The 21,422-nt window shown below is 49.1% G+C and overlaps 2 protein-coding genes and 1 long non-coding RNA gene across 6 annotated transcripts in view; 2 read left to right on the top strand and 1 right to left on the bottom strand.

The window, feature by feature from the left end:
* Positions 1-5,723, top strand: part of bbs9 (Bardet-Biedl syndrome 9) — a 154,521-nt gene extending 148,798 nt beyond the window's left edge. The window contains exon 24 of one of the 3 annotated variants that reach the window (XM_086217639.1): positions 2,753-5,723. In XM_086217639.1, coding sequence (XP_086073765.1) covers positions 2,753-3,081 — 329 coding nt within the window. In that variant the 3' untranslated portion in view covers positions 3,082-5,723. The remainder of the gene's footprint in view (positions 1-2,752) is intronic. The other 2 variants (XM_086217640.1, XM_086217638.1) reach the window with 2 other exon arrangements.
* A 4,894-nt stretch (positions 5,724-10,617) lies between these two features.
* Positions 10,618-21,422, top strand: part of bmper (BMP binding endothelial regulator) — a 32,826-nt gene continuing 22,021 nt past the window's right edge. The window contains exons 1-2 of one of the 2 annotated variants that reach the window (XM_086217629.1): positions 10,618-11,776; positions 15,882-15,967. In XM_086217629.1, the coding sequence (XP_086073755.1) occupies positions 11,671-11,776; positions 15,882-15,967 (192 nt within the window). In that variant the 5' untranslated portion in view covers positions 10,618-11,670. Of the gene's footprint in view, positions 11,777-15,881; positions 15,968-20,922; positions 21,122-21,422 lie in introns of those variants that run through there. The other variant, XM_086217630.1, reaches the window with a different exon arrangement.
* Positions 13,160-16,218, bottom strand: LOC147252808 (uncharacterized). The gene is made up of 3 exons (XR_015118470.1): positions 15,804-16,218; positions 13,698-15,713; positions 13,160-13,555 (listed from the first exon to the last, which is right to left on the bottom strand). It is a non-coding gene; the product is annotated as an uncharacterized LOC147252808 (long non-coding RNA).

Genomic DNA, 21,422 nt, shown 5'->3' with positions numbered 1-21,422 from the left:
TGTCATACTGATCCCATCCAGACGTGTCTGTGGCAGGCTCACATGGGACTAGAATGGCTGCGGTTATCCTGGCGCAAAACCACCAGACGCTTCCAGGTAGCTCCTGTCCCATGGGAGGAGGGCTTAACGTCACTTCTTTCCCGGCCACTCAGAGCAGCACGGAGCGCCACGCTCAGCTCTGTTTAGTCTACAGGCCACCACTTTGTTAGTTTGTTGAAGTAGCAGACTGACAAGACGTGACCTGACCCTTCTAGATTTCCATCCAGGAGGGAAGCTGCCATCTTGTTTTACAGCGTCAATGTTTATCAGAGTTTGCTACCATCCCCCGGAGGAGCCTTTCACACACTCTTCATTTGTTGCTTGAAGAGCCTCTGCAGGGACGACGGCGTTCCCTCAGAGCTGACACGCAGGTGCAGGCACGGTTTTCATAGCCCTCATTCTGTTTTTAGAATAGTGTTACACTATCTTAGGTCCTATAAGACCTCGTATTCAGTCACTTCCTTTTCCTCAACATAGAAGAAATTCACGGCCATGAGACCGGAGTTCTGTTAGAAAGCTCCAACGTCCCTGAATGATAGCAGATGTGAAATATGCACCAATAACAATGAAGGTTATTCAAGCTCCACGCTGACGGAGCAGATCAGTGTGACTGAGGCGGAGAAGCTTGATAATCAAAGATTCGATGTTGTAAAGTGGTGGGAGCTGTCCACTCAGCACCACTAAACTACAATACGAGCAGAAAAACTACAGCGTCGCCGTATTGTTCAGCAATATTTTATCTGTAGGCGCTTTCCACCAAATATAACTAGTCAGGCTTGCTGTGTGTCGTCATCTCTCCAGTCTCATGAATTCATGCTGCATTGATTTACCTTGAATAGTTGGTCGGGTTTACAGGTGAAAAGACTCAGCTCTATCAACCGAGCGTCACGTTTTTAATAGGTAGCACACAGGAGGGCGGGCCAGCCTGCACTGGTGGAGAGACGTCACCTCTCCTTCACTTCGTGAGAACTGGCCATCAGGAAGTGAGCTTGTCAGGGATGAGGTATTTTTGTAGTCCAACAGGAAGTGAGCATGTCAGGGCAGAGGTATTTTTGTAGTCCAACAGGAAGTGAGCATGTCAGGGATGAGGTGTTTTTGTAGTTCAACAGGAAGTGAGCATGTCAGGGCAGAGGTATTTTTGTAGTCCAACAAGCATTTTCAAAACAGATCTAAAAATTTCAAATTCACCAGTGTGGCATTGACTGACATCTTTTGTGCCATAAAATCAAATGTGGAAATGTCTCGTGCTTGAATTAATCTCATTTGTTATTTCAGGCATTTAACCAAAAGTGTATTGCCTTATAAAATCTACTGTGATGAGGGAACAGACGTAACTTTTGTCCATTTTGTAGATACGCAGCACTCAGGAACATGGATGATGTCACATCCTTTGATGACCTGTATGATTAATACATGTAATTTACTTGAAATGGATGTTATGGATTCATCCCATCCTCAAAAAGACTTTGAATGGTGTTAACCATCACTGCCACACTGGGACAAATAAAAGCAAAATCACTTTCATGCCTGCCACACACACCCCAGCTGAGTCTGCGTCTCCAGACGATGAGCCGTCTGATTAGAAGTTCCCTCTGGAGTCAGTGAACACACGCAGACACTTTGATGAAGCAGCCGGTCGTCTCCAGGTACATGCTAACTTTCTCTCTCTCTCTCAGTCTCACACACACACACACACACACACACACAGTTACATAATACAATACAGTCAGCCACATCAGACTTCCTTCAGAGATATTAGCTTGCTTTCATTTCCTTAGACTTACTCAAATCTTTACCATAAACTTACCCCCACCTTCACCCTGAAATTGAAAGATTTACATCATGGGTGGGTGGGGGGGTACTTTTTGACACCCCCCCCCCACACACACACACACACACACACACACACACACACACTGAGATACCAGGCTGCAGTCTCTAAACCCTCTCCGTTCTCATGGAGATAAGAAGAGCGTCTCATTGTGAGCAGACAACGGTCCTGTTATCATCTTATCACAGTCATTTCAATCTGGAGGAGGCGGGGTTGCAGTGTGTGTGTGTGTGTGTGTGTGTGTGTGTGGTGGTGGGGTACTTTGGTTAAGTGGGGCTCCTTTGTAATGCAACAGGTGCTGTTGTCACTCCGTGTGTGGATGCTAAAGACCTGCGGGGGCTGAAGAACAAACAGCTGAGTGTGCAGACGTCCGTTAATCCTGATTCTCCTTCCTGACGCTCCGACGCGCGCTGAGACGACCCGGCTGAAGTGGCTCATTACCAGTTGGGCCACAGGCCCTGTCAGTGCCGTCTGTTGTAGGGGAGATGGAGACACTCAGCTCAAGCTGCTGCGAGCTGATCTAATCACTACGTATTGAGCATAAGGCTGTCTGGCAGTTGAGCTGTGTGGGCGACGGCACCAAAACCCAAAACCCTTCAGGTTGTGCTGAGTTTACAGCATGAGACCAAGTTCAAAACCACTAGGATAGAGATGGGAGATTGAGAAAAAGATTAGGAAATTAAGTCACTTAAAGAAAATAAGAAAAACACTCATCACTGTAAACCTGACAGACTTGTGAATGAATGTGAATCAGAATGAGGAGTTGTGAATTTCAGCTGTGGGTGAGACGAAGTTTGTAAAATCTTGTTGCAGGAGAAGGAAGAAGTCGTGTGTGGAGGCGTTTGTATCGCTGATATTCTGTCCGTCTGTTTCCTCCTTCAGACAAAGACACCAAAGAGAAGAAAGAAGCTTCGGGGGCTACCATGAAAGAAGAAGCACCGGGAGCGGAGGAGACAGTCAAGGAGGCAAAAAAGAAGGAGCCTTCCAAGGAGAAGAAGGAGTCAAAGAAGGACTCTAGCAAAGAGGCCAAGGAGGAAGTAAAGAAGGAATCCAAGAAGGAATCATCCTCGTCCAAGGAAAAGAAAGAGTCATCAAAGGAGAAGAAGGACAAAGACAAGGAAGGGAAGGAAGCCAGCAAGGAAGCAGGGGACAAGAAAGTCAAAGTCAAAGTGAAAGAGAAGAAGAAGGAGCCTGAGGCTGGAGACGGCTGACAAGAGGCCTTCAGTCAGCTGAACGCATATGCATACACACGATACATGTCTGAACACACACACACACAAGCACACATGGGCAACACCACATTCACATATGCAGTCTAACTGTATATTTGCATATTAATACACGCAATTAAAGCACTTTCTCCCCAAACACATATTTATACCATGCAGTTAGAGCTGATCCTCACTCACACACACACACACTCTGCACCACACCACATCCACTTGTTTTGGTGTGTGTGTCTGTGTCTGTGCACGCCCAGCCAACTGTGGTGAGGATGAAGCTGAAATCCTCCTCCTCCTCTCCTCAGACATTTCGCTGACTCTCCTTCCGTCCTCCTCCTCTTCCTCCCTCCTCTTCGACTGGCCTCAGCAGCAGTTCAACCCACAGCCCTGCACCTCCCTAATCTTCATGGGGCCCCAAACCACCCCCCCGCCTACGCACACTTCTGGATGTGACGTCAGACCCGCCCTCTCGCCCCCTCGCGTTGCACGCCAGAGCCTCCCCTGCCTCACTGCTATGAATAAACCGCCCGCTGTGTCCAGTCGCCCCACGGCCTCTGGGTAAAACAAGGCCACATCCTACAGTCGCCGCCACCCCTCTGACCTCCCGCTGTTTTTTACATCTGGGACACTCAAGGACACGCAGCTGCTGTTGAATGCGTTATTGATGCTGCTGAAACTCAGAACGGTGGAAAACTGTCTGAACCTGAAAAAGAAAGGTGTTGATCAGACGTGGCGACGGGGTCACACACCTGCTCCTCCTCAAGATCATTATGTAGGATGTTGGATGTTCTCAGCTTGGTGGTGCAGGAACTCCCTCAGTTCCCCGGTCTCCAGGTCAGACCGGTGGATGGTGGAGGTTCAGTTCTACATCAGATCCACCAGTAAACACCAGACCGGTGGACGGTGGAGGTTCAGTTCTACATCAGATCCACCAGTAAACACCAGACCGGTGGATGGTGGAGGTTCAGTTCTACATCAGATCCACCAGTAAACACCAGACTGGTGGATGGTGGAGTGGTGGCGTCTTAAAAACCTGGGTTGCTAACAAGAGTCTCGAGGAGCCTACAGAGGTCATGGAGGTCATTAAAGGAAACACAAGAATCCTGAAGCTTGGTGGTGACCTTGAAGTCATGTGACCCTGGTGTAACTCCTTCATAGGCTAACGTTAGCTTAGCACTACTTGCTGTTGCATTCAGAGTGGTTCATTAGTGAAGATGATCTTGATGAACTTAACCTGGAAGATCGCTGACTTCAGTTTGACAACACGTGGAACAATCCCATTGGCTGTTGGTGGGGGAACCATGGAGATGACCGCTTCGTATTGAGCTACGACCTTACCTCAGCCTGACATACTAACTTCCTTTTGGACTAAAACAATTCCTGAGGCCCTGAGGTGCTCCTGACAGTAGAGACTGGGATTCCTGACACTATACTATGAGGTTACTGGTGAGAAGAAATGGAGGATCCTTGAGATTTCTCCGTCCAAGTTTGAGCCTGACCTCAGACACCTGGACAGCTGTGTGGCTCGATACCACAACAAGAACGGGAGAAACTCTGCGTAGAACTTTAGGGGTGCGCCGTCAAAACGTGATCAATATGTGACAAGTGAAAGCTAACGAGAGTGAGGAGTCATCCAGAGTTGCTCAGCGATTTCACAGCTGACAAGGATGCACACCTGTCGTCCTGTTTGATCACGTGATCAGGACTCAGAGGCTTGGGTATCGAATTGATACGAAATGTCAAATTTCACAGCAGTTGACCACCTTCAGAATTATTAACAGCACAAGATACAGACTATTAATAACGTTGCATTAGCCCAGCGAGCTAAACAACACATCACCATGGCAACATATCATCGTGCGTGCTTCATTCTGGCATCATGTCATTCCGTCCGATGTGTTTTTGTTTTTTTTGACTGTCCATAAAGTGCTGTCCATCTAACGCACACACACACACACACACACACACACACACACACACACACACACACACACACACACACACACTCTTAGGGGCTTTTGAGACTTGAAGCATTTAGCCTTTAGCCATAGAAGCTGTGCCAGCGTCACTGATGACAATCCCAGCAGCTCCACACAGTGCTTGGGTTCTTGGTGTGGGTTTGTTGGACCTGACCAGGAACTGATCGGTAGCTCGTACTGTGTCAAGAACCAAGCGCTGCTCGTGACTCGTCTGTTAAAGAAAACAACAAAAAAACAACAACGATGTAGTTTGGATGTATTTGTGATTTTTGTCCAGTGTTTCTGAATGGTACTACATGTTAGTGTGTCAGACTGAATGTATGTGCGTATAGTAGTTTTTGTACTGTTGTACTAGCTGTTGACACGTAGCAGGCTCCTGTTGTGTGGCTGCTTTTATAGCAACTATTCTGTCCTTAGATCCCTGACTCACGCGGCCTCAACACAACTGGAAAATGCAGAAATAAAAGTGATTACTTTTTGTCCAAGCCTTCGGTTCGCGCTGCATTGTCTTTTTATTTGTTGTGCATGTTTTTTGGAGTGTATTTCCGTTGGTGTTCTGCTCTACATCCTCTTTATTTGGTGTGATTATTATTTATACGCATAAGTAACCTGCTGAGATGTCCCGTTCCAGGTCGAACCTCCTCTGCTTCATCCTCTACAAGCCAGTCGTGGCGCATCTTGTAATACCATTTTGTCCCTCAAGAGGCGCCGGTGAGTTTGTGCAGGGAGAAGAGGACCGCAGCAGACTGTGGTGATACGAGAGCAGCCGCGTCCAGACCAGCAGAGGAAGCCGGGCAACCAGAGGTGAGTTTAGCTAATGCTAAGGAAATTAGCATGTCTGTGTTTCCTACAACAGAGCTGGACTCTCTCACTCTGGTCATGTGCTTCCCTCACTTTCACAACAGCTCTGGAGAGTAAAAGCAATGACTGAACAGTGCTGGGTTCAGTTAAGATTCCCGTGGTATCGGCACCTATCAGTGACGGTGCTGACACACTATAGGATTGTGGGTAGTGAAGTAACTTCCTACAATCGTGAGCCTTCTGCCGGAGCAGGTTTCTTTCCCTCCATTTTCTGTTGATGCACACAACCATGTTCCTCTTGGTCACCTCACTTCCTCCACTCATTCCTTCAAAACTTTAAATCTAGTTTTTCTCTCCATCACCCAATCCTGACCCTTTTTTATTTTCTGTTCATTTCAACTCTGTTCTCAAAAGTCTGTTCTCTCTTTACTTGCTCAACAACTCTTTCCCAACCACATTCGTCTTTCATCAACTCTTTTAACTTTCACCTTTTGTGTCCCTCTTTTCCCACCGCTTCATCCTTCCATCTTTCACAGAATGATCAACCTCTCTTTGTTATGTTCTTTGCTCTTTCAGTGGCTCTCTCGCCTCTTCTCCTCCTCCCACGGGAACATTCCTGGAAGTCTGGAACATTTTTTGAGAACTCAGGAACTTTAAGTTCTTTGTCCACCAGTAGAACGTGTTCCAGGTTCACTTCTTTGGTCATATTTCCAACCTAGAAACTCTTTAAATCCAAGGGTCCCAAACTGTTACAGATGTTTGGAACTTTGTTTGGGACTTGTTTAGAAAAATGGAGCAGAAGTATCTCAGTTGGTCTCACATACCTGGTGCACACCAGCAGGGGACACGTTTAAGCAACAATTATTGTTTTAATCACGTCAGACGCTTCAGACCCAGGCCAGCACATCATCAGTGTCAGCAGATGTTGGTCACTCCTTAAACATCTGTTTTGGCCCCATTTTGCTGGAGTCTTCACGTTCAGCTGGGTTTCTGGGTATACTGGGTTCCCAGTATGTTTCGTCGTGTCCTGATGAAGACGCCCTCGCGTGGTCGAGCCCCTTTGATGAGGAGGTCACTCCGCCGGAGTTGTGCGACACCTCCGCTAACATGAGAGGTGATGTCGTGGCCCTTTAGACTCTCCAGATGTCATTGCACCAAATGGATCACATGATGGTCGTGGAGCGAGTCGGTGCTGCGACGCTGCTGCAGACAGCACCGTCATCGGAGCCAAAATGTGCTGCACAATCACGCTTACTTGTCTTTCGTCCCCTCCACTCTTCATCTCCTCTCTCTCTTTTCTTCCCCAGCTGCGGCATCTTAAACTCTGTGGTCCGTGATTTTAAACTCTCTTCCAGATTTTGTTTTTTTCCTCCAGCTCCTTTCCTTTTTCACGCCTCGGCCCAGCAAAGCCGTCCTGATGTGAGGAACCACGGAACATGGCTGCACACGCCCAACTCTAAAAAACATCAAACAACAATGCTCCAACAATCACAGTGAAACCAGGCCGCAGCAGTTTGGACAGAACGTCATAAAAGCAGTTTGGATTGAGACGGCTTTTATTTCTGTCTCTGGGGTTTATGGTGTACACACACTGGATCGCATAATTGACGCATCATTTTACTCGTGCTGCAGATTGGAAGCGTCGGCCGCCACAGGCAACTGCAGCGGCTCAGGTTTCTTCTTCTGTGTGAACAATACTGATCCTCTTCTACTGCAAAATCGCCGGAAATATAGTTTGTTTCTGTTGGGAAACACACACCCGAGGTTGTTGTTCCCTCAAGTGAAGCTGCAGTTACACAGTTAGAACTCATTAAAGTTCGATGCACACCAGAGCTGGAAGGGTTCACCTGCTGGGGCTCTGGGTCAGATTAGGGGCGGTACACATAAATACACAGAAATGCACTCAAAAGCAAGTGAGGCTGCTGCAGTTTCTCCGTCGCCACCGCTGCAGGTTGGAGCTGGAGAGCCGCTGCTCGCGTGTCTAGGATCCAGGGACCGAGGCTGCGTGGCTGCTGACGTCCAGGTGTTTTGGATGCAATGTCTGTAGCACCGATCCCGGTCGATCCTGAATAACGGAGGTAAAGAGGCAAAGATGTTTTAACAATGGAGGAAACGTTACATTGTGCTCTCAGACGGAGCAGCAGAGGTCTGTCCCTGGAGAACCGGGGAGTTCTGGTGTCAGGTTCTACATCAGACAAGCTAAATTTAGCCTGTAGTTCCTCATTCCAGGTAGAGCTCCTGGAAGAGTCCTGGTGGAGGAGACAGTCTTTTCCGTGGGGGTGAAACAGCTGGGTCTAACACCCCCCACCCCCACCCCCAGAGCCAGACCTTGCGGCTGCAGTGGGCTTTAACCTCGGGCCGGGGTCCCTCCTCCCATCTGCTGGTCATCTGACGTCAGGAGGATGCCCAGAACCTCTGAGAGCATCATTCAGGAGAAGAAAACCGATCCCCTCCAACTTTCTCCTCTTTATTTCTTTCCTTTAAAGACTAAATGTTTCCCTCTGAGTCCCAGCTGACAGAGATCCTTGCTGCTGGAGGAAATTGCTGCCGGATTGAAGTGTCACTTCCACTCCTGAAAGTCTTCAACTATCTCAGAACCATCGAGGATGACTAAGAGCAGCCGAAGCCCCCAGCGGCTCCAGGCCAGCTCTTCGTCTCTGATTTGAATTTATAGTTTACGGTCCGATTAGCAACTTGAGACCTGAGGGACGACGTCTGACGGCAAACACGAGTGTTGACGAATCGTCGTGACACAAGAGCGGATGAAATTTCAGCCAACGTGTTCCGTCTCTTTTGGACTCAACATGGACTGGGAGCTCGATCCGACTACAAATGGAAACCAGAACCCTTCACTTGTCCTTTGATTTATGGACTTCGGCTCTCAAACATGGCTGGACAGTTGGAGCCAGAACCACTTCCTGGTTTACTCTTTCACTGCTTTTGTGATATTGGCTCTGTCACTGAGTGAAGTTCTCCGTGTTGGGTCGGTCTTGGTACTGTAGCGCTGGTGTAACTTGGCTGCTCTTCTTTGCCAGAATGCTCGCTGCCTCTGTCGCATGCAGGCCTCGAACACCCAGACAACAGAAATCTGTCATTATTTTCCTCTTTCAAAGAATTTCAGAGGATTTTGTCTCCTTGAAGGGAGATAATCGGGTTTTAGGCTCCAGGCTGAAGGCTGAGAGCTCTCAGAATAATGAACCTGCTTCCATTTCTAAAGCCATTTTTATTGCTTTTCTTGAATGGTTTTCTCCTTCGTAGTTCTTCGTGAATCCTGTTTGTTGTAGATTTGCGACATGTTTTTTATTATTCGTTGTTATTTTCTTCTTCTTCTTATAAATCCTCTTGAGACAAATGCATGATGTTTAATTTAGTGTTTAAATTTAATGTCATCAGCGGCGCCCCCTTCTGCTCCTGTCACATCCCCCTGCTGTGTGTGTGTGGGTGTGTGTGTGTGTGTGTGTGTGTGTGTGTGTGTGTGTGTGTGTGTGTGTGGTCAGTCCAGGTCAAGCGCCCCCTTCACCCCCCCACCCCTCTCTGTTGCCATCTTGTGGTTGATATTACTCACACCTGATACCGTTTTTTTATGTCTGTATGTACACACACACTCTGTGTTCACCAGTGTTGACAATCAACTTTCTCTCTCTGCTTACAACCACAAGCACACTCTGGATTATCTTCCTCTCTGCATCACACACACACACACACATCGTCTGTCGTGCACACACACACACACACACACACACACATCGTCTGTCGTGCACACACACGCACACACACACACACACACACACACCCCCCATCAGTCACACCAGGCTGTAATGTCGACTCAAACTGCAGATTTATGGGGGCGGAACGCTGAAGTGTTGGCGATGCTGAACTCAGTGTAACATCCACGTCTGATTTAGGGTCAAACAGCTGACGGCGTTTTGTTCTCCTCCATCTCAGTCCAGTCTGGCCTCAGTGTCCCTCTGAGGTTCCCCAGAGCCCAGTTTGGGAACCATTGACTTTTGACCCCCTACAAACCCTGAGTGGGTCCACCCACAAGGACTCGTTTCTACAATGCAGGACTGAGGGGCGCAGGTTTTTAAAACACTGAAAAAAGCAAATTGAAAAAAGCAAATTGAGCCCCCCCCCCCCCCCCCCGAGGAGACGAGTTGCTGCTCCGTTTGTTTCCCTGGTTCATCACTTTTGACATCATGGTGGTGAACAGGAGAGCAGAAACGAAGGGCAGTGACGCTGACTCAGGACAGATTTTACCGCCGCAAACGAAGTCCAGATAAACGTTAAAATCCAAGGTTTCATTCTTGGAGTTGTGGGTTCCTCCATGCCAAACTGAGAACGTTCCCTTTTGATGGTCTCACTGGAACGCAGAGACCCAAAACAGCACAGCGGAACGAAGCGCTTACAATCCCCTTACAGTTGAGACTCCCCAGGGCCACTGAGGGGGGTCTCCCTTCAGACCCCCAAGAGGTCCTCAGCACCCCCCATGTGACCTCGAACGCCATAGTTTTAGTCACTGGAAACATGAACTTCATTCTCAGCCAATATTCTGTTCCTTGTCCTGACAGAACTCCTCACCGCCTCACCCTCTCATTCTCAGCTTAACTGTTGCTGCATTCCTAATCACAAACTTGCTTCTGTGTTCACGTGACAGACATCAAAGGACACAACAAGTGACGTCAACAACAACAACCATCAGTGAACAAAAGATTTACAAGAACAAAGAGCACCTTTACCTGAGAAAAGAGAGAAACTTCAAAGCCCATAAAACACGTGACTTTGATCAAACGAGCGTCGGCTGGAGAAGTGAAGAGGGAATGATTCCAAATGAACCGAACACACAGACGCGCCACCACGCCAGGAGTTTGGGCTCGAAGTTCAGTTCTGGGGTTAAATTAGTGGAACTGGAGCAGAACTCCTGCTCGGAAGTGAAGGTGTTGGTTTGAGAGGGAGTTTCTCCTCCAGCAGGTTGAAGGAGAAACACGTGACGAACCCCTGAAAAACAGGAGAATTACAACAGAAGACATGAAGCTCCCCTGGCAGGTCAGGAAACTGGATCCCGACGCAGGAGGCGCACGCACGTACACACACACACACACACACACACGAGCAGACAGTGGTGATTAAAAACTTGAGATAACACGCTCAGGAGGTCTGGAGGGTTGTGGAGAAGGTCTGGCGGAGCAGAGGAGCCCAGGAGGGTCCGGAGGGAGGTTCTGGAGGCAGGAGGAGGTCCCGGGTTTAACACAGGAGGCAGGACTTGCTGGCGCAGCCGTGCGCTTCCACACCAGAGGTCCCCTTTAATACCGGAGAAGGAGGAGAAGGAGGAGAGGAAAGTCTGCTTTTTACACCGTTCAGAGAGAGAGAGAGAGAGAGAGAGAGACGCAGTCGGCTCCTCCGACCCGGACAGTCCGTACCGAGCATCCACGAGCCGGAGTGCGTTCAGCGGAGTCCAGGAGTGGCTTCGGTCTCTGACCCCCAGGGAACCGTTTCAGACTCACATCTGTGGTTCGTTCTGGAGCGGAGCGCGAGACACCCTCTGCTCCTCCGGGATTTGTCTGATTGAACCCCCCCACCCCTACTCGGACCCCTGTCGCCCGCTCCCGACATGCGCGGCCCCACGGTGTCCTGCCGGTCGGCGCGTCCTCTGAGAGCCGCGGTGAACCGGAGCGCCTGAGGACGGCTCCTCTCCTCCCCGGAATACTCACGTCTCAAACTCCTTGGATTTAATTCATTGTCCCTCCGAACGGCTCCTGCCAGATCTCCCCCCCACCCCCCCACCGGAGCAGAGCCGAGGATGTTGCCGCGCTGCTGGACGCCTCCCTCCCGCTCCACCTGTAGGTTCCTCCACTGCGCGTTGCTGCTGCTCCTCACGCCCCGCTCCTCCACGCCGCTGATTACAGGTGAGATTAAAGGCTCCGTAATGACACAGCACGGCTGCGACGCGCCCAGGCCGCCGCCGCCTGACACCAGCAGGAGGGCCCGGACAGACGCGCGGGGCTCCTGCACGGGACCTTTATTTTATCTTATTTATTCTTCTTCTTTTTTTTCTTTTTTTTTTTTTTTTACTTTATCACACAAACTGACCCTGAAAACACACACATTCAAACAAACACTCAGAAACTTTGTTTCCTTCACATTCTCTCCCGGGGGTCCGAGACCAACCCGGTTAGAAACGGGCTGTGAGTCCTGCTCAGCTCAGATGAACCGGATCCCGGCTCGTCCTGTCTCCTCTCCCCGCTGTTTGCCCCGCAGCTCCGCGGATGAATGCGGGAGGGGGAGAGATGTTGATGCTGCGTTCACGGACCCGCGCGCTCCTCTATTTGATTAGTCCTTTAGTTCCGGGGGTCACGGCGATCTCATTATCAGAAGCATCTCACATGAAGCCGCTTCATGTCACTGTCTCTCTGGCCGTCACCCGCCGCAGGTCGAGCCGGTTCTGCTGCTCCCGGAGCAGAGACGCGCGATGGGGATCAGATGGGGATCAAACCTGAACCAGATGAATCTGCGGTCAGACATCTGTTAGTCATGAAGCCGCGGAGAGAAGCAGCAGATCCGACTCCTCCATCTGTCCGTGTTCGGGAGCAGAAGCCGTTGCAGGGGCCGGTGCAGCAGGTGGAGGCCGGTGTGAGGGTCCCGGGTGCTGGGTCTCCTCACACCGGCCTCCTGTCACTCCTGCAGGCAGGCAGACAGAAAAATACTCGAATCAGCTTCCAGGGGTGAACACGTTAATATTCACTTTTATTCTTTTTTTCAATATATTGATAATAAATTCGACTAAAATGGAGCTGCGGTGTCTTCGCCTCCTCGACAACAATGACGTCTGATCTTTGCCGTTTTAAGTTTTTTTAATTTATTTTCCCCATCGATTCCTTTTTTCATTCAAAAGTCAAAAAGCTCCAAACTCCATGGTTTCATCAAAAAACAGCAAAATTATGAATCTGGAAGCAGCCAAACTTTGTCTGTTTTACTTGAACAAAGAGGAAACATTTCATCAGTCACCAGAATGATTGGTGATTGACTTCAGATCAATTGGTGATTGACTTCAGATCAATTGGTGATTGACTTCAGATCAATTGTTGCATCTCTGTCTCCTCCTGTTTTGAGGCTTGACAGCATTTCGTCTGGTTCCATTCAGAGTTCCAACATTTGTGTTTGGAACTGCAGGAAGACGCCGATTATTGAAGTCACATTGAAAATTAGAATCAAAATCAGCCTTCAAACGGCTCAGTTAATATTCAGAGGGGAATCCTTGTACCAGAAAAATAAACGAGTTCCACCGACGAAGTAACCCTCAGCATGTTACCCTGGAACGCGCCTGAGTTTTGCTACTGAAAACTGCGAATGTCACCTTGAGTTAGTTTTTCTTTAAGGATGCTGTCAGTTTAAGCTGGAGTTTCAACTCTGTTTTTACAGAGCAAACTTTTTAAAATAAAGAATCTTTTTTTTTTTATTTTACCATTTAAACATTTTAGAATAAATCAGCAGCTGATTTATCCTTGGAAGTGTGTTTCTGACGCATCCCCAGATCCACTTCAGTCCCGTGTTTCCAAGGATCCGCTCAGGCTCCAAGGATCCGCTCAGGCTCCAGGGATCCGCTCAGGCTCCAGGGATCCGCTCAGGCTCCAGGGATAGACACACCGACCCCCATGCCCTGCCTCGCTCATTATTTCCTCCTTTACCTGGATTAGATACACGACAGACGCCGTCTCTAATCTCTCACCAGAAAATCAACTGAAGTAAAAGAAGTATTTAGTCAAACTGAGGGCGTCCTCAGAGACCCCCACCCCCACCCCCACCCTTCAGCCCTGCCAGTTTAATTACCTTCGAAGGTTGTAAATTTTACAGCGCTGGTGGAGTCGACCTGGTTTGTCTGCTCGGCCCGAATGAGTTGGGGGGGCGAACCGAGACGGGGCGACTCTGAAGCTTCTGCTGCTGCTTCTGATTCTCAGCTGAGCTCCATTAAAGCCCCCGATGCTGCTTACTGGGTTAAGAGCTGAAACTGGGGAGAGTGGGTCCCAGAATGATCAGCCAGTCCCCTCCTAAAAGTGACAGATTCAACTCTGGAAAGGTGTAATTATTGTAGAAATGCAGGACTCAAACTGGGCTTCAAACTAAAGTAACCCTGATAGCAGTAAAAATGATCACTTCTGATGCAAACTGTCAAAGGTTGTGTGTTTGAATGAGGTCATACGTGGAAATAATCTGTCAAAAAAAAGCCTCCTGTGTTTTTCCCTCCACGTGAGAATGAACTTCATCAAGACATTGGGGTCGTGCAGACAAACAGGAGAAATAAAATATATGCTTGTATATTCATGAATACTGGAGTAATTAATGAGGGAGAAGACAGTCTTTGGATAATAATAATTTAAGAACTCCTTATTATTACCATTCCTGGCGGTTCAGGAACTAACAACGACTTATTTCAGGGAAAAGTCACCAAACACATTTGGCATTTTTTGGTTGGATTTGTCAGGTTATTTGAAACGTGCCTTTTGGTGCCCTGGTGGCCACTGAGAGTGCAGTTACTACGCACTCCTCCTCCTGTTAGTCGTCCTGTTTACCCGAAATAAGTAACTGAGGCCAAGATGGCTGCTGGTCAGACGTTCGTCCATCTGGAGTCCGCAGCTCTGTACGATGCAGCGAACGTCCATAAGCTTCAACAGAACCTCATTTAGCTCCACTTCCTGTTTTCTCTCCCGTGTTTGCCTCAAGCAGATTGAGAAAATTTGCCTTGAGCTTCAGATTTTGGAGAGATGGTGGACAGTGCACTAGCTGAAACAAGCTAACAGGCTACAAACGAGCTAACGGGCTATTGGGAGAGTTCAGATCAAATCTTCCACTTGTGTGAGTTTGGAAAAACAAACTGAATTGTATTGTACACAAATAGAAAGAATTTTCCAAAGAGAGAAAGGATTGAGTCGGGGGGGGGGCAGAAACAGGAAATAGTTTTACCTCATCCTGCGGCGACCCCAGCTGAACTCCCAGAGAACAGGTTGCTGCAGGAAGCAAGTTTTCATTCTCTAGTCAAAACAAATCCAAGCACCAGTCCGGACTGCTCTCTGAGATGTTGACATCTGTGTCCTTCTACCCATAAACCCTTGTGATGAAGTCGTTTCCTGTAGTTGGTTCGTATTACATTCACGCTCGTAATGAACCAGCAGACCCTTTAAGACCTCAGTTTAAGAGTCAGAGCCTTTACCTGGACAGACGGTGCAAACGAAGAGCGTGCACCCTGACATGTAGAGTCAAGCCTGATTGATCCATGACCACATTATTAGAAATGTCTGATCAGTCAGCGTCCATGTTGCTGCTGGCCAGTGATGCTGTCGACATGTGGTTGGGCCTCGTTACTCTGCACCTACTCGCGGCGTGAAAACGACATGCTAACCTTTCCTCAAGTCTACGGAGACTAAAACAGGGTTGGCAAGGCGTTGAGCATGGACGGTGCGTGCTAACGTTAGCTACATTCCCATTTGAGTTCCCTTCCATGAATCAAAAGCTTTTCTTGCCATCTGTCTCTACTCCTTCCTTCACCTTTGATCCATCTGGAAGCCCCGCCCCTTTGATTCTTACATACGCCCCTGTTGTGTTTGAGAACGTTGTGGTGCATTGCAACAAATATGACACATTTCAACTTGACAGCTTCTTTATTTACGACTGCAGCGTATTGTTGTGTTACCGCTGTGTTTGTGCACTTTCACACTGATGGTGATGCATTTGTTGTTGTCTAAAGTTAGCGTGGCAGTAGTGACATCACTCGTGACATGAAGTTATTTTGAGACTAATGGCCGACATATCAATACCAGCGTAGCCTGTCGGGCAAAAGAAAGGTGATTCCTGACGACCACAAAAAGGAGAAAATCAAACCTTGAGTCGTTTTTTTTTTTTATCTGATAACTGAATGAACAGAATCTGCTTGTGACTGACCTGCTTGACAAGCCTGGGTGATGTCATGTTGTCTCATTCATAGCCCCTCCCTCACCTCCGTCTCACCTTCCCTCACAGGTACAGAGGCCAGCTGTGAGAACGAAGGCGAGGTCCTCCACATCCCCAACATCACCGACAACCCCTGCATCACCTGCGTCTGCCTGGTAAGAACCCAACACGTCGTCACATGACGGGAGGGGATCAGCCGCTGTCGCCCCAGTTGGAGAACTCGCCGTTGGTCTTGTTTGTTCTCAGCGCCTTGACGTGTCCTTGCTGCTCCAGGTTTTTCCAGACAGGCTGACTGAGTGAAGTGACCTGCTTCAGGGCCGATAGCCATGTTTGCCTAGCGGCGCACGGCTGAGCCTGCCGCCGTGCTTATCAGCACGTTGTGAAAGATCTCGGAGGCTGAAGCGGGACTTTGTAATGCAGGTTTGCGGCAGGATTTATGGGAAAGAGAAGAATGTGAGGTGGGAGGAGACAAGAGTTGACCCTGCTTTGATTGGCAGGGGTTCTCAAAGTGGGGTCCGTGGACCCAGACAGGTCTTCCAGGGGGTCTGTTGTAATAGCTTCATTTTTTCATCATCTTTTTCATCGTCACTTTTGTTTGATCATCACAACACATCAGGGCAGCACAGTTGAACTGAATTCATCTCAATTTTTATATCTAATCATGTTTTTTTCGCATGTTTATTTTCCAAACTTGTAGTGTTTGTTATCATTTCTGTTTCCTGCAGTGAATGTGCCAGTTAACAAGAAAAAAGACCTTAAAATTTGCACCCAAAGAATGACAGCCAAGATATTTCTAATATTTGATTCATATTTTGGGTTTTTTTTGTTAAATGCTTTTAAAGGAAAACAAAGGGTTCTAAATGGGTTCTAGGGTACTAAATGAGCTAAGTTAGCTGGACTGCTGGTCTGCTGTGTATTTCAGGTTGACCTGCAGCTCCACACCATGAAAGTTTGTCTGTATTAAATGACGTTTGCGGTCGTCACGTTGACGTGGAGACGATATTTCCAGTCGGTCACTCCGTGAAACGAGACGCAAAGGAGGAGCGAGAGGAGAGGGCGTGAGTTTTACGACGCGACTCTTGACTGCGTTCTGTTGTTGGGAGGATTTACAACGAGCTCCCGGTGACGCGCCTGCCGTCACGCTGTCTTGGCTCGGCCGGCTCTTAAACAAGACCACTAAACGTTAGGGGACGTCTCCTTCCTGGAACATGTGCTCTTTGACCCCTGACCCCAGCCCCCCATTGGTGCTGTAGAGCTCTTTGTTGCAGGGATGAGAATGGACCAGTGGGGCGTTGCTGTGTCGCTCAACATCAGCAGGAAGAGAGGTTTGTAAAAGATGTGTCATGTGACCAGTTTACACTCAAAGACACACAACAGTGTGAGCTTGAAGGTCACCTGCTCTACGAGTGTCAGGTCATATCCTCGTGTGTGTAACACATTCACCATAAACACACACATTTATTGTTGGTCATTTAACTAGCAGATGAAGCTGCGCTGGCAGGTGGTTGTCTATGCTAATGAGGCTGGTCTGGTGCCGCCGTGGCGTGTTGATGTCCAGGAGCAGCAGGAGACGTTTGTGTTTGTGTCATGGACCAAACGACTGGTCTCAGGTCAGTGGTGCTGTGAGGGACATGAAGCTCTTTTAGGAGAACGCCGGTAGATGTCAGGAACCTTCCCTGGATGTGAAAGCTAGACGCTGTGGTTTTACCGGGGCTTTTCTTGGTCCATAAACATGAATAATTTGAGGCTTATCTGAGTTTGTGGTGCAGGTCGAATGAAAGGATTCGAGTTTTTATCCCCATTCTCTCTTTGGAGGCAGTAATTGTTGATGGGTGGATCATTTGCATAGCTACACACGCCACCGCTACCAGGAACTAGCGCTCAACAGGAAGCGCTGTAGTCAGTTTGTGTTTATCTGAACTCAGAGTGTTTGTGGATGAATGATCGTACATCTGGATTAAGAAGACCTGGATTCGACCAGACGGCACTGAAGGTTTGTGAGCTCAAGACTCCCACCAGCCAGGACAAAAATCCTAACACATGTGACGCAAAGCTGAACTTCAGTCCTGACGGCACTCGTGTACCGTAATCGTCTGCCTCAAAGAATCAACATCGCATAAATGTTGAGAAAGGACAAACTTTTTCACATGAAAACAATTCGGAAAAACAAAATGAAGTTTGAGTGCAGCGTGGAACCTCCATGGAACGAGGTTTGGTCTTTGTAGTGAGAACTGAAGTGGCTGAGGAGGTCCAGTCCCAGACCTGCTGAGGAGGTCCAGTCCCAGACCTGCTGAGGAGGTCCAGTCCCAGACCTGCTGAGGTGGTCCAATCCCAGACCTGCTGAGGTGGTCCAGTCCCAGACCTGCTGAGGAGGTCCAGTCCCAGACCTGCTGAGGAGGTCCAATCCCAGACCTGCTGAGGAGGTCCAATCCCAGACCTGCTGAGGTGGTCCAATCCCAGACCTGCTGAGGAGGTCCAGTCCCAGACCTGCTGAGGAGGTCCAGTCCCAGACCTGCACTGAGAGAACAAGCTCATTCTTCATGCCATTGTGGTTCAGTGTTGGAGGCCACAACGCTAAAGAGGTTGTGGTATAAAAACCTCAGATGTTGGATAAAAGCGTCATGGTTTCATCTTAAGGAGCTTCTCTTACATTCAAGCTGTCGACAAACGAGTCCGCATCACCAACCTCGAGTGTCGTTCGAGTGTGGTGATGTTCCTGCGCTGACAGGGGGTTTCACACTGAGACGCTAACATCTGCTAACTCGTTTGGAGAGACGAACTTGAATCATGCAGCTCCTCAACAAACGTTCTCAGACCACATGGGTCGGCCAGTCGCTTCACAGTGGTTGTGTGACGCTCTCAAAGGAAACCGTAACTACAGGCCCGACTCCTCGCCCACTCTTTCCTTGTAATGCTGTTCCTGGCAAATAGGCTCTTGATTGAAAGCTACCAGCGGCTCCTGGTCGGTGGCTCCGCCCCCAGCATGCCGCCTGACTGACCCGTCCTCAGTGTTATCAGGCAGACATCAGCCAAAGCCCTGCTGAATGCTATCAGTCATCAGCAGCCAATGGCCGCCTTTCATCTCTGCTTTAACCCTGCTGAACACACACATGCACACACACACGCACTCACACATGCACGCACTCTCACACTCACACACACACGCACTCACACATGCACGCACTCACTTACTCACACACACACACGCACTCACACACGCACTCACTCACGCACACTCACACACACGCACGCACTCACTCACACATGCACGCACGCACTCACTCACACATGCACGCACTCACTCACGCACACTCACACACACGCACTCACACATGCACGCACTCACTCACGCACACACACACACACGCACTCACACATGCACGCACTCACTTACTCACACACACACACGCACGCACTCACTCACACATGCACGCACTCACTCACGCACACTCACACACACACGCACGCACTCACACACGCACTCACACACACACGCACTCACTCACGCACACTCACACACACACACACGCACGCACCCACGCATGCACTCACACACTCACACACACACTCTCACACACACTCACACACACACTCACTCACTCACACACACACTCACTCACTCACACACACACTCACTCACTCACACACACACTCACTCACTCACACACACACTCACTCACGCACCCACGCATGCACTCACACACACACTCACACACACACTCACACACACACTCACACACACACGCACTCACAAAGCTGCAAACATTGAGGGTTAAATCTGCATTGATTTGGTCTTTGTTTATCTCTGAGAAACATCTAAAGTGAGCGTTGCTGTTGATCGTCTGAACACCGCCTCCACGTTCACGCGCAGCTGCTCAGCGCTCACAGCCGCAGTTTCACTTTCACAGGTCTCTCCTCTGACGGCGGTCTTCAGAGGAATCCAGGCGTATTTCTCATCATCGGCGCGGTATCCGTGACCTTGATCAATCGGAGCTTCGGCGTTCAGCTCCACGCGGGTAACCCTGAACCCGACCGGACGGACAACCTGACAGGCTGAGGTTTAAATTGCATAACGACCAGCTCGGATGAAACAGATTGAAGAGCTGGATGAGTACAAATGATCAGCTGAGTTCCGGGTGATTCCTCAAGCTCTCGCCAGTGGTGGATCATCTCACTCATTCATATTCAAACACATTTAGACAAGCAAACGTCCCGGCTTCTGTATCCCTCGCTCTCTGACCGCTGCAGCCGTAGAACCTCACTGTGGTTCTACTGCTGTTCTATGGTTCTGCTGTGAGCAGGTTAACTGATCACTTTTTTTATCTACTAACAAGAGTAGAAGTGAAGTAAAAGTACTTCATCGACTGTCCACAGCAGTCTGGGCAGCAGCTGGACCGAAGCATCGCAGCCTCTCGCAGTTCAGTAGAAACTGGAAGATGAGCCTCACACGTTAATAACCTGAATATTTCCACCTGTCGCCCCCCATGTGGAGGGTCTCTTGTCGCCAGGCTGTCTTGAGGGGCTTCAGTGTCACCCATCCGGGGGGAGGGGGGGGGGGGGGGGGTCAGAGTACCTGCTAATGGGACACACACACACAGAGGAGCCTTTGTGTGTGTCGGGGTGCTGTAATGGATGTGGCTGACAGACTGAGTGACAGGCAGGTCGCCATGGCGATCCGTTATCTACCAGTGAGTCTGTCCATCTCAGTCATGCCCTTCATCGCCACCGTCTATCTGTCTGTCCATCTCTGTGTCTTTTTCCACTCTCTCATCAGCTTGCTCGCTCCTCGCTCGCCCCGCATGCTGCCACCTCTTTTTTTTCGCTCCCTTACTTTTTACAGCTCAGATTTCTCAAGGCGGGGGAGCGGCGCTCTCAGGTGCCGGACGGGTGAATTATCAGAGACGGTTCAGCCACAGGAAGTCTCAGGTTGCGGTTTGACCTGTTGATGATGAGGACGGTTGATTGATCAGATCTGATCAGATCTGAGATGAGTGATTAAATTCGCCACGGGCAGATATGAAGAACTGCAGTGTTGTTGCTGGGGCTGCAGGGTTGGGGGTCGTTTTTTTTCATTCTGACTTCATTTTTCTCATTTTGTTTTTAAAAAAAGCATTAAATGACAACAGTGTGAAGTCTGGAGAAGAAGCCGTGTGAACGTCAGTCAGCTTTGAAGAACATGGCCTCGTGTCCGCCGCCAGTCTCCTCTCCCACATGTCCAACAACAGTGAGCACGTCAGAGGTCAGAGGTCATGCTGGCTTGATAATCCACCCGACAAACAGCCCAGATTAGCTTCACATCAAAGTTGCAGGTGAGGAATTTCCCTCAGAAGCTGTGATCGATCAGGATCGAAGGTCACTTCCTGTCAGTGTGTCAGCTCAAACAGTAGCGGCTCGATAACGGAGGGGTGACTTATGAGCACCTGATAATGCTGAGCCAGCGCCTTTCCTTTCTGTTTGATCAGAACTCAGAAAAAAATCCTCAAACTCCACCCCTCCACCTCCACCCTCAACTGAAAAACTCCCATGAATGAATTGAGACACTCGAGCAGGTGTTTCTGTCCTGATTTACATGTTTTCAAAATCTACAGTTGCAGGAAACAAAGACTTTCA

Source organism: Aulostomus chinensis, chromosome 11 (assembly GCF_037954235.1).
Source record: "Aulostomus chinensis isolate RoL2024-O1b breed Wild chromosome 11, RoL_Achi_v1.0, whole genome shotgun sequence".
In the NCBI taxonomy this organism is placed as follows: Eukaryota; Metazoa; Chordata; class Actinopteri; order Syngnathiformes; family Aulostomidae; genus Aulostomus; species Aulostomus chinensis.
The sequence above is the reverse complement of the archived record's forward strand: the minus strand, read 5'-3'. Positions and strand labels throughout refer to the sequence as shown.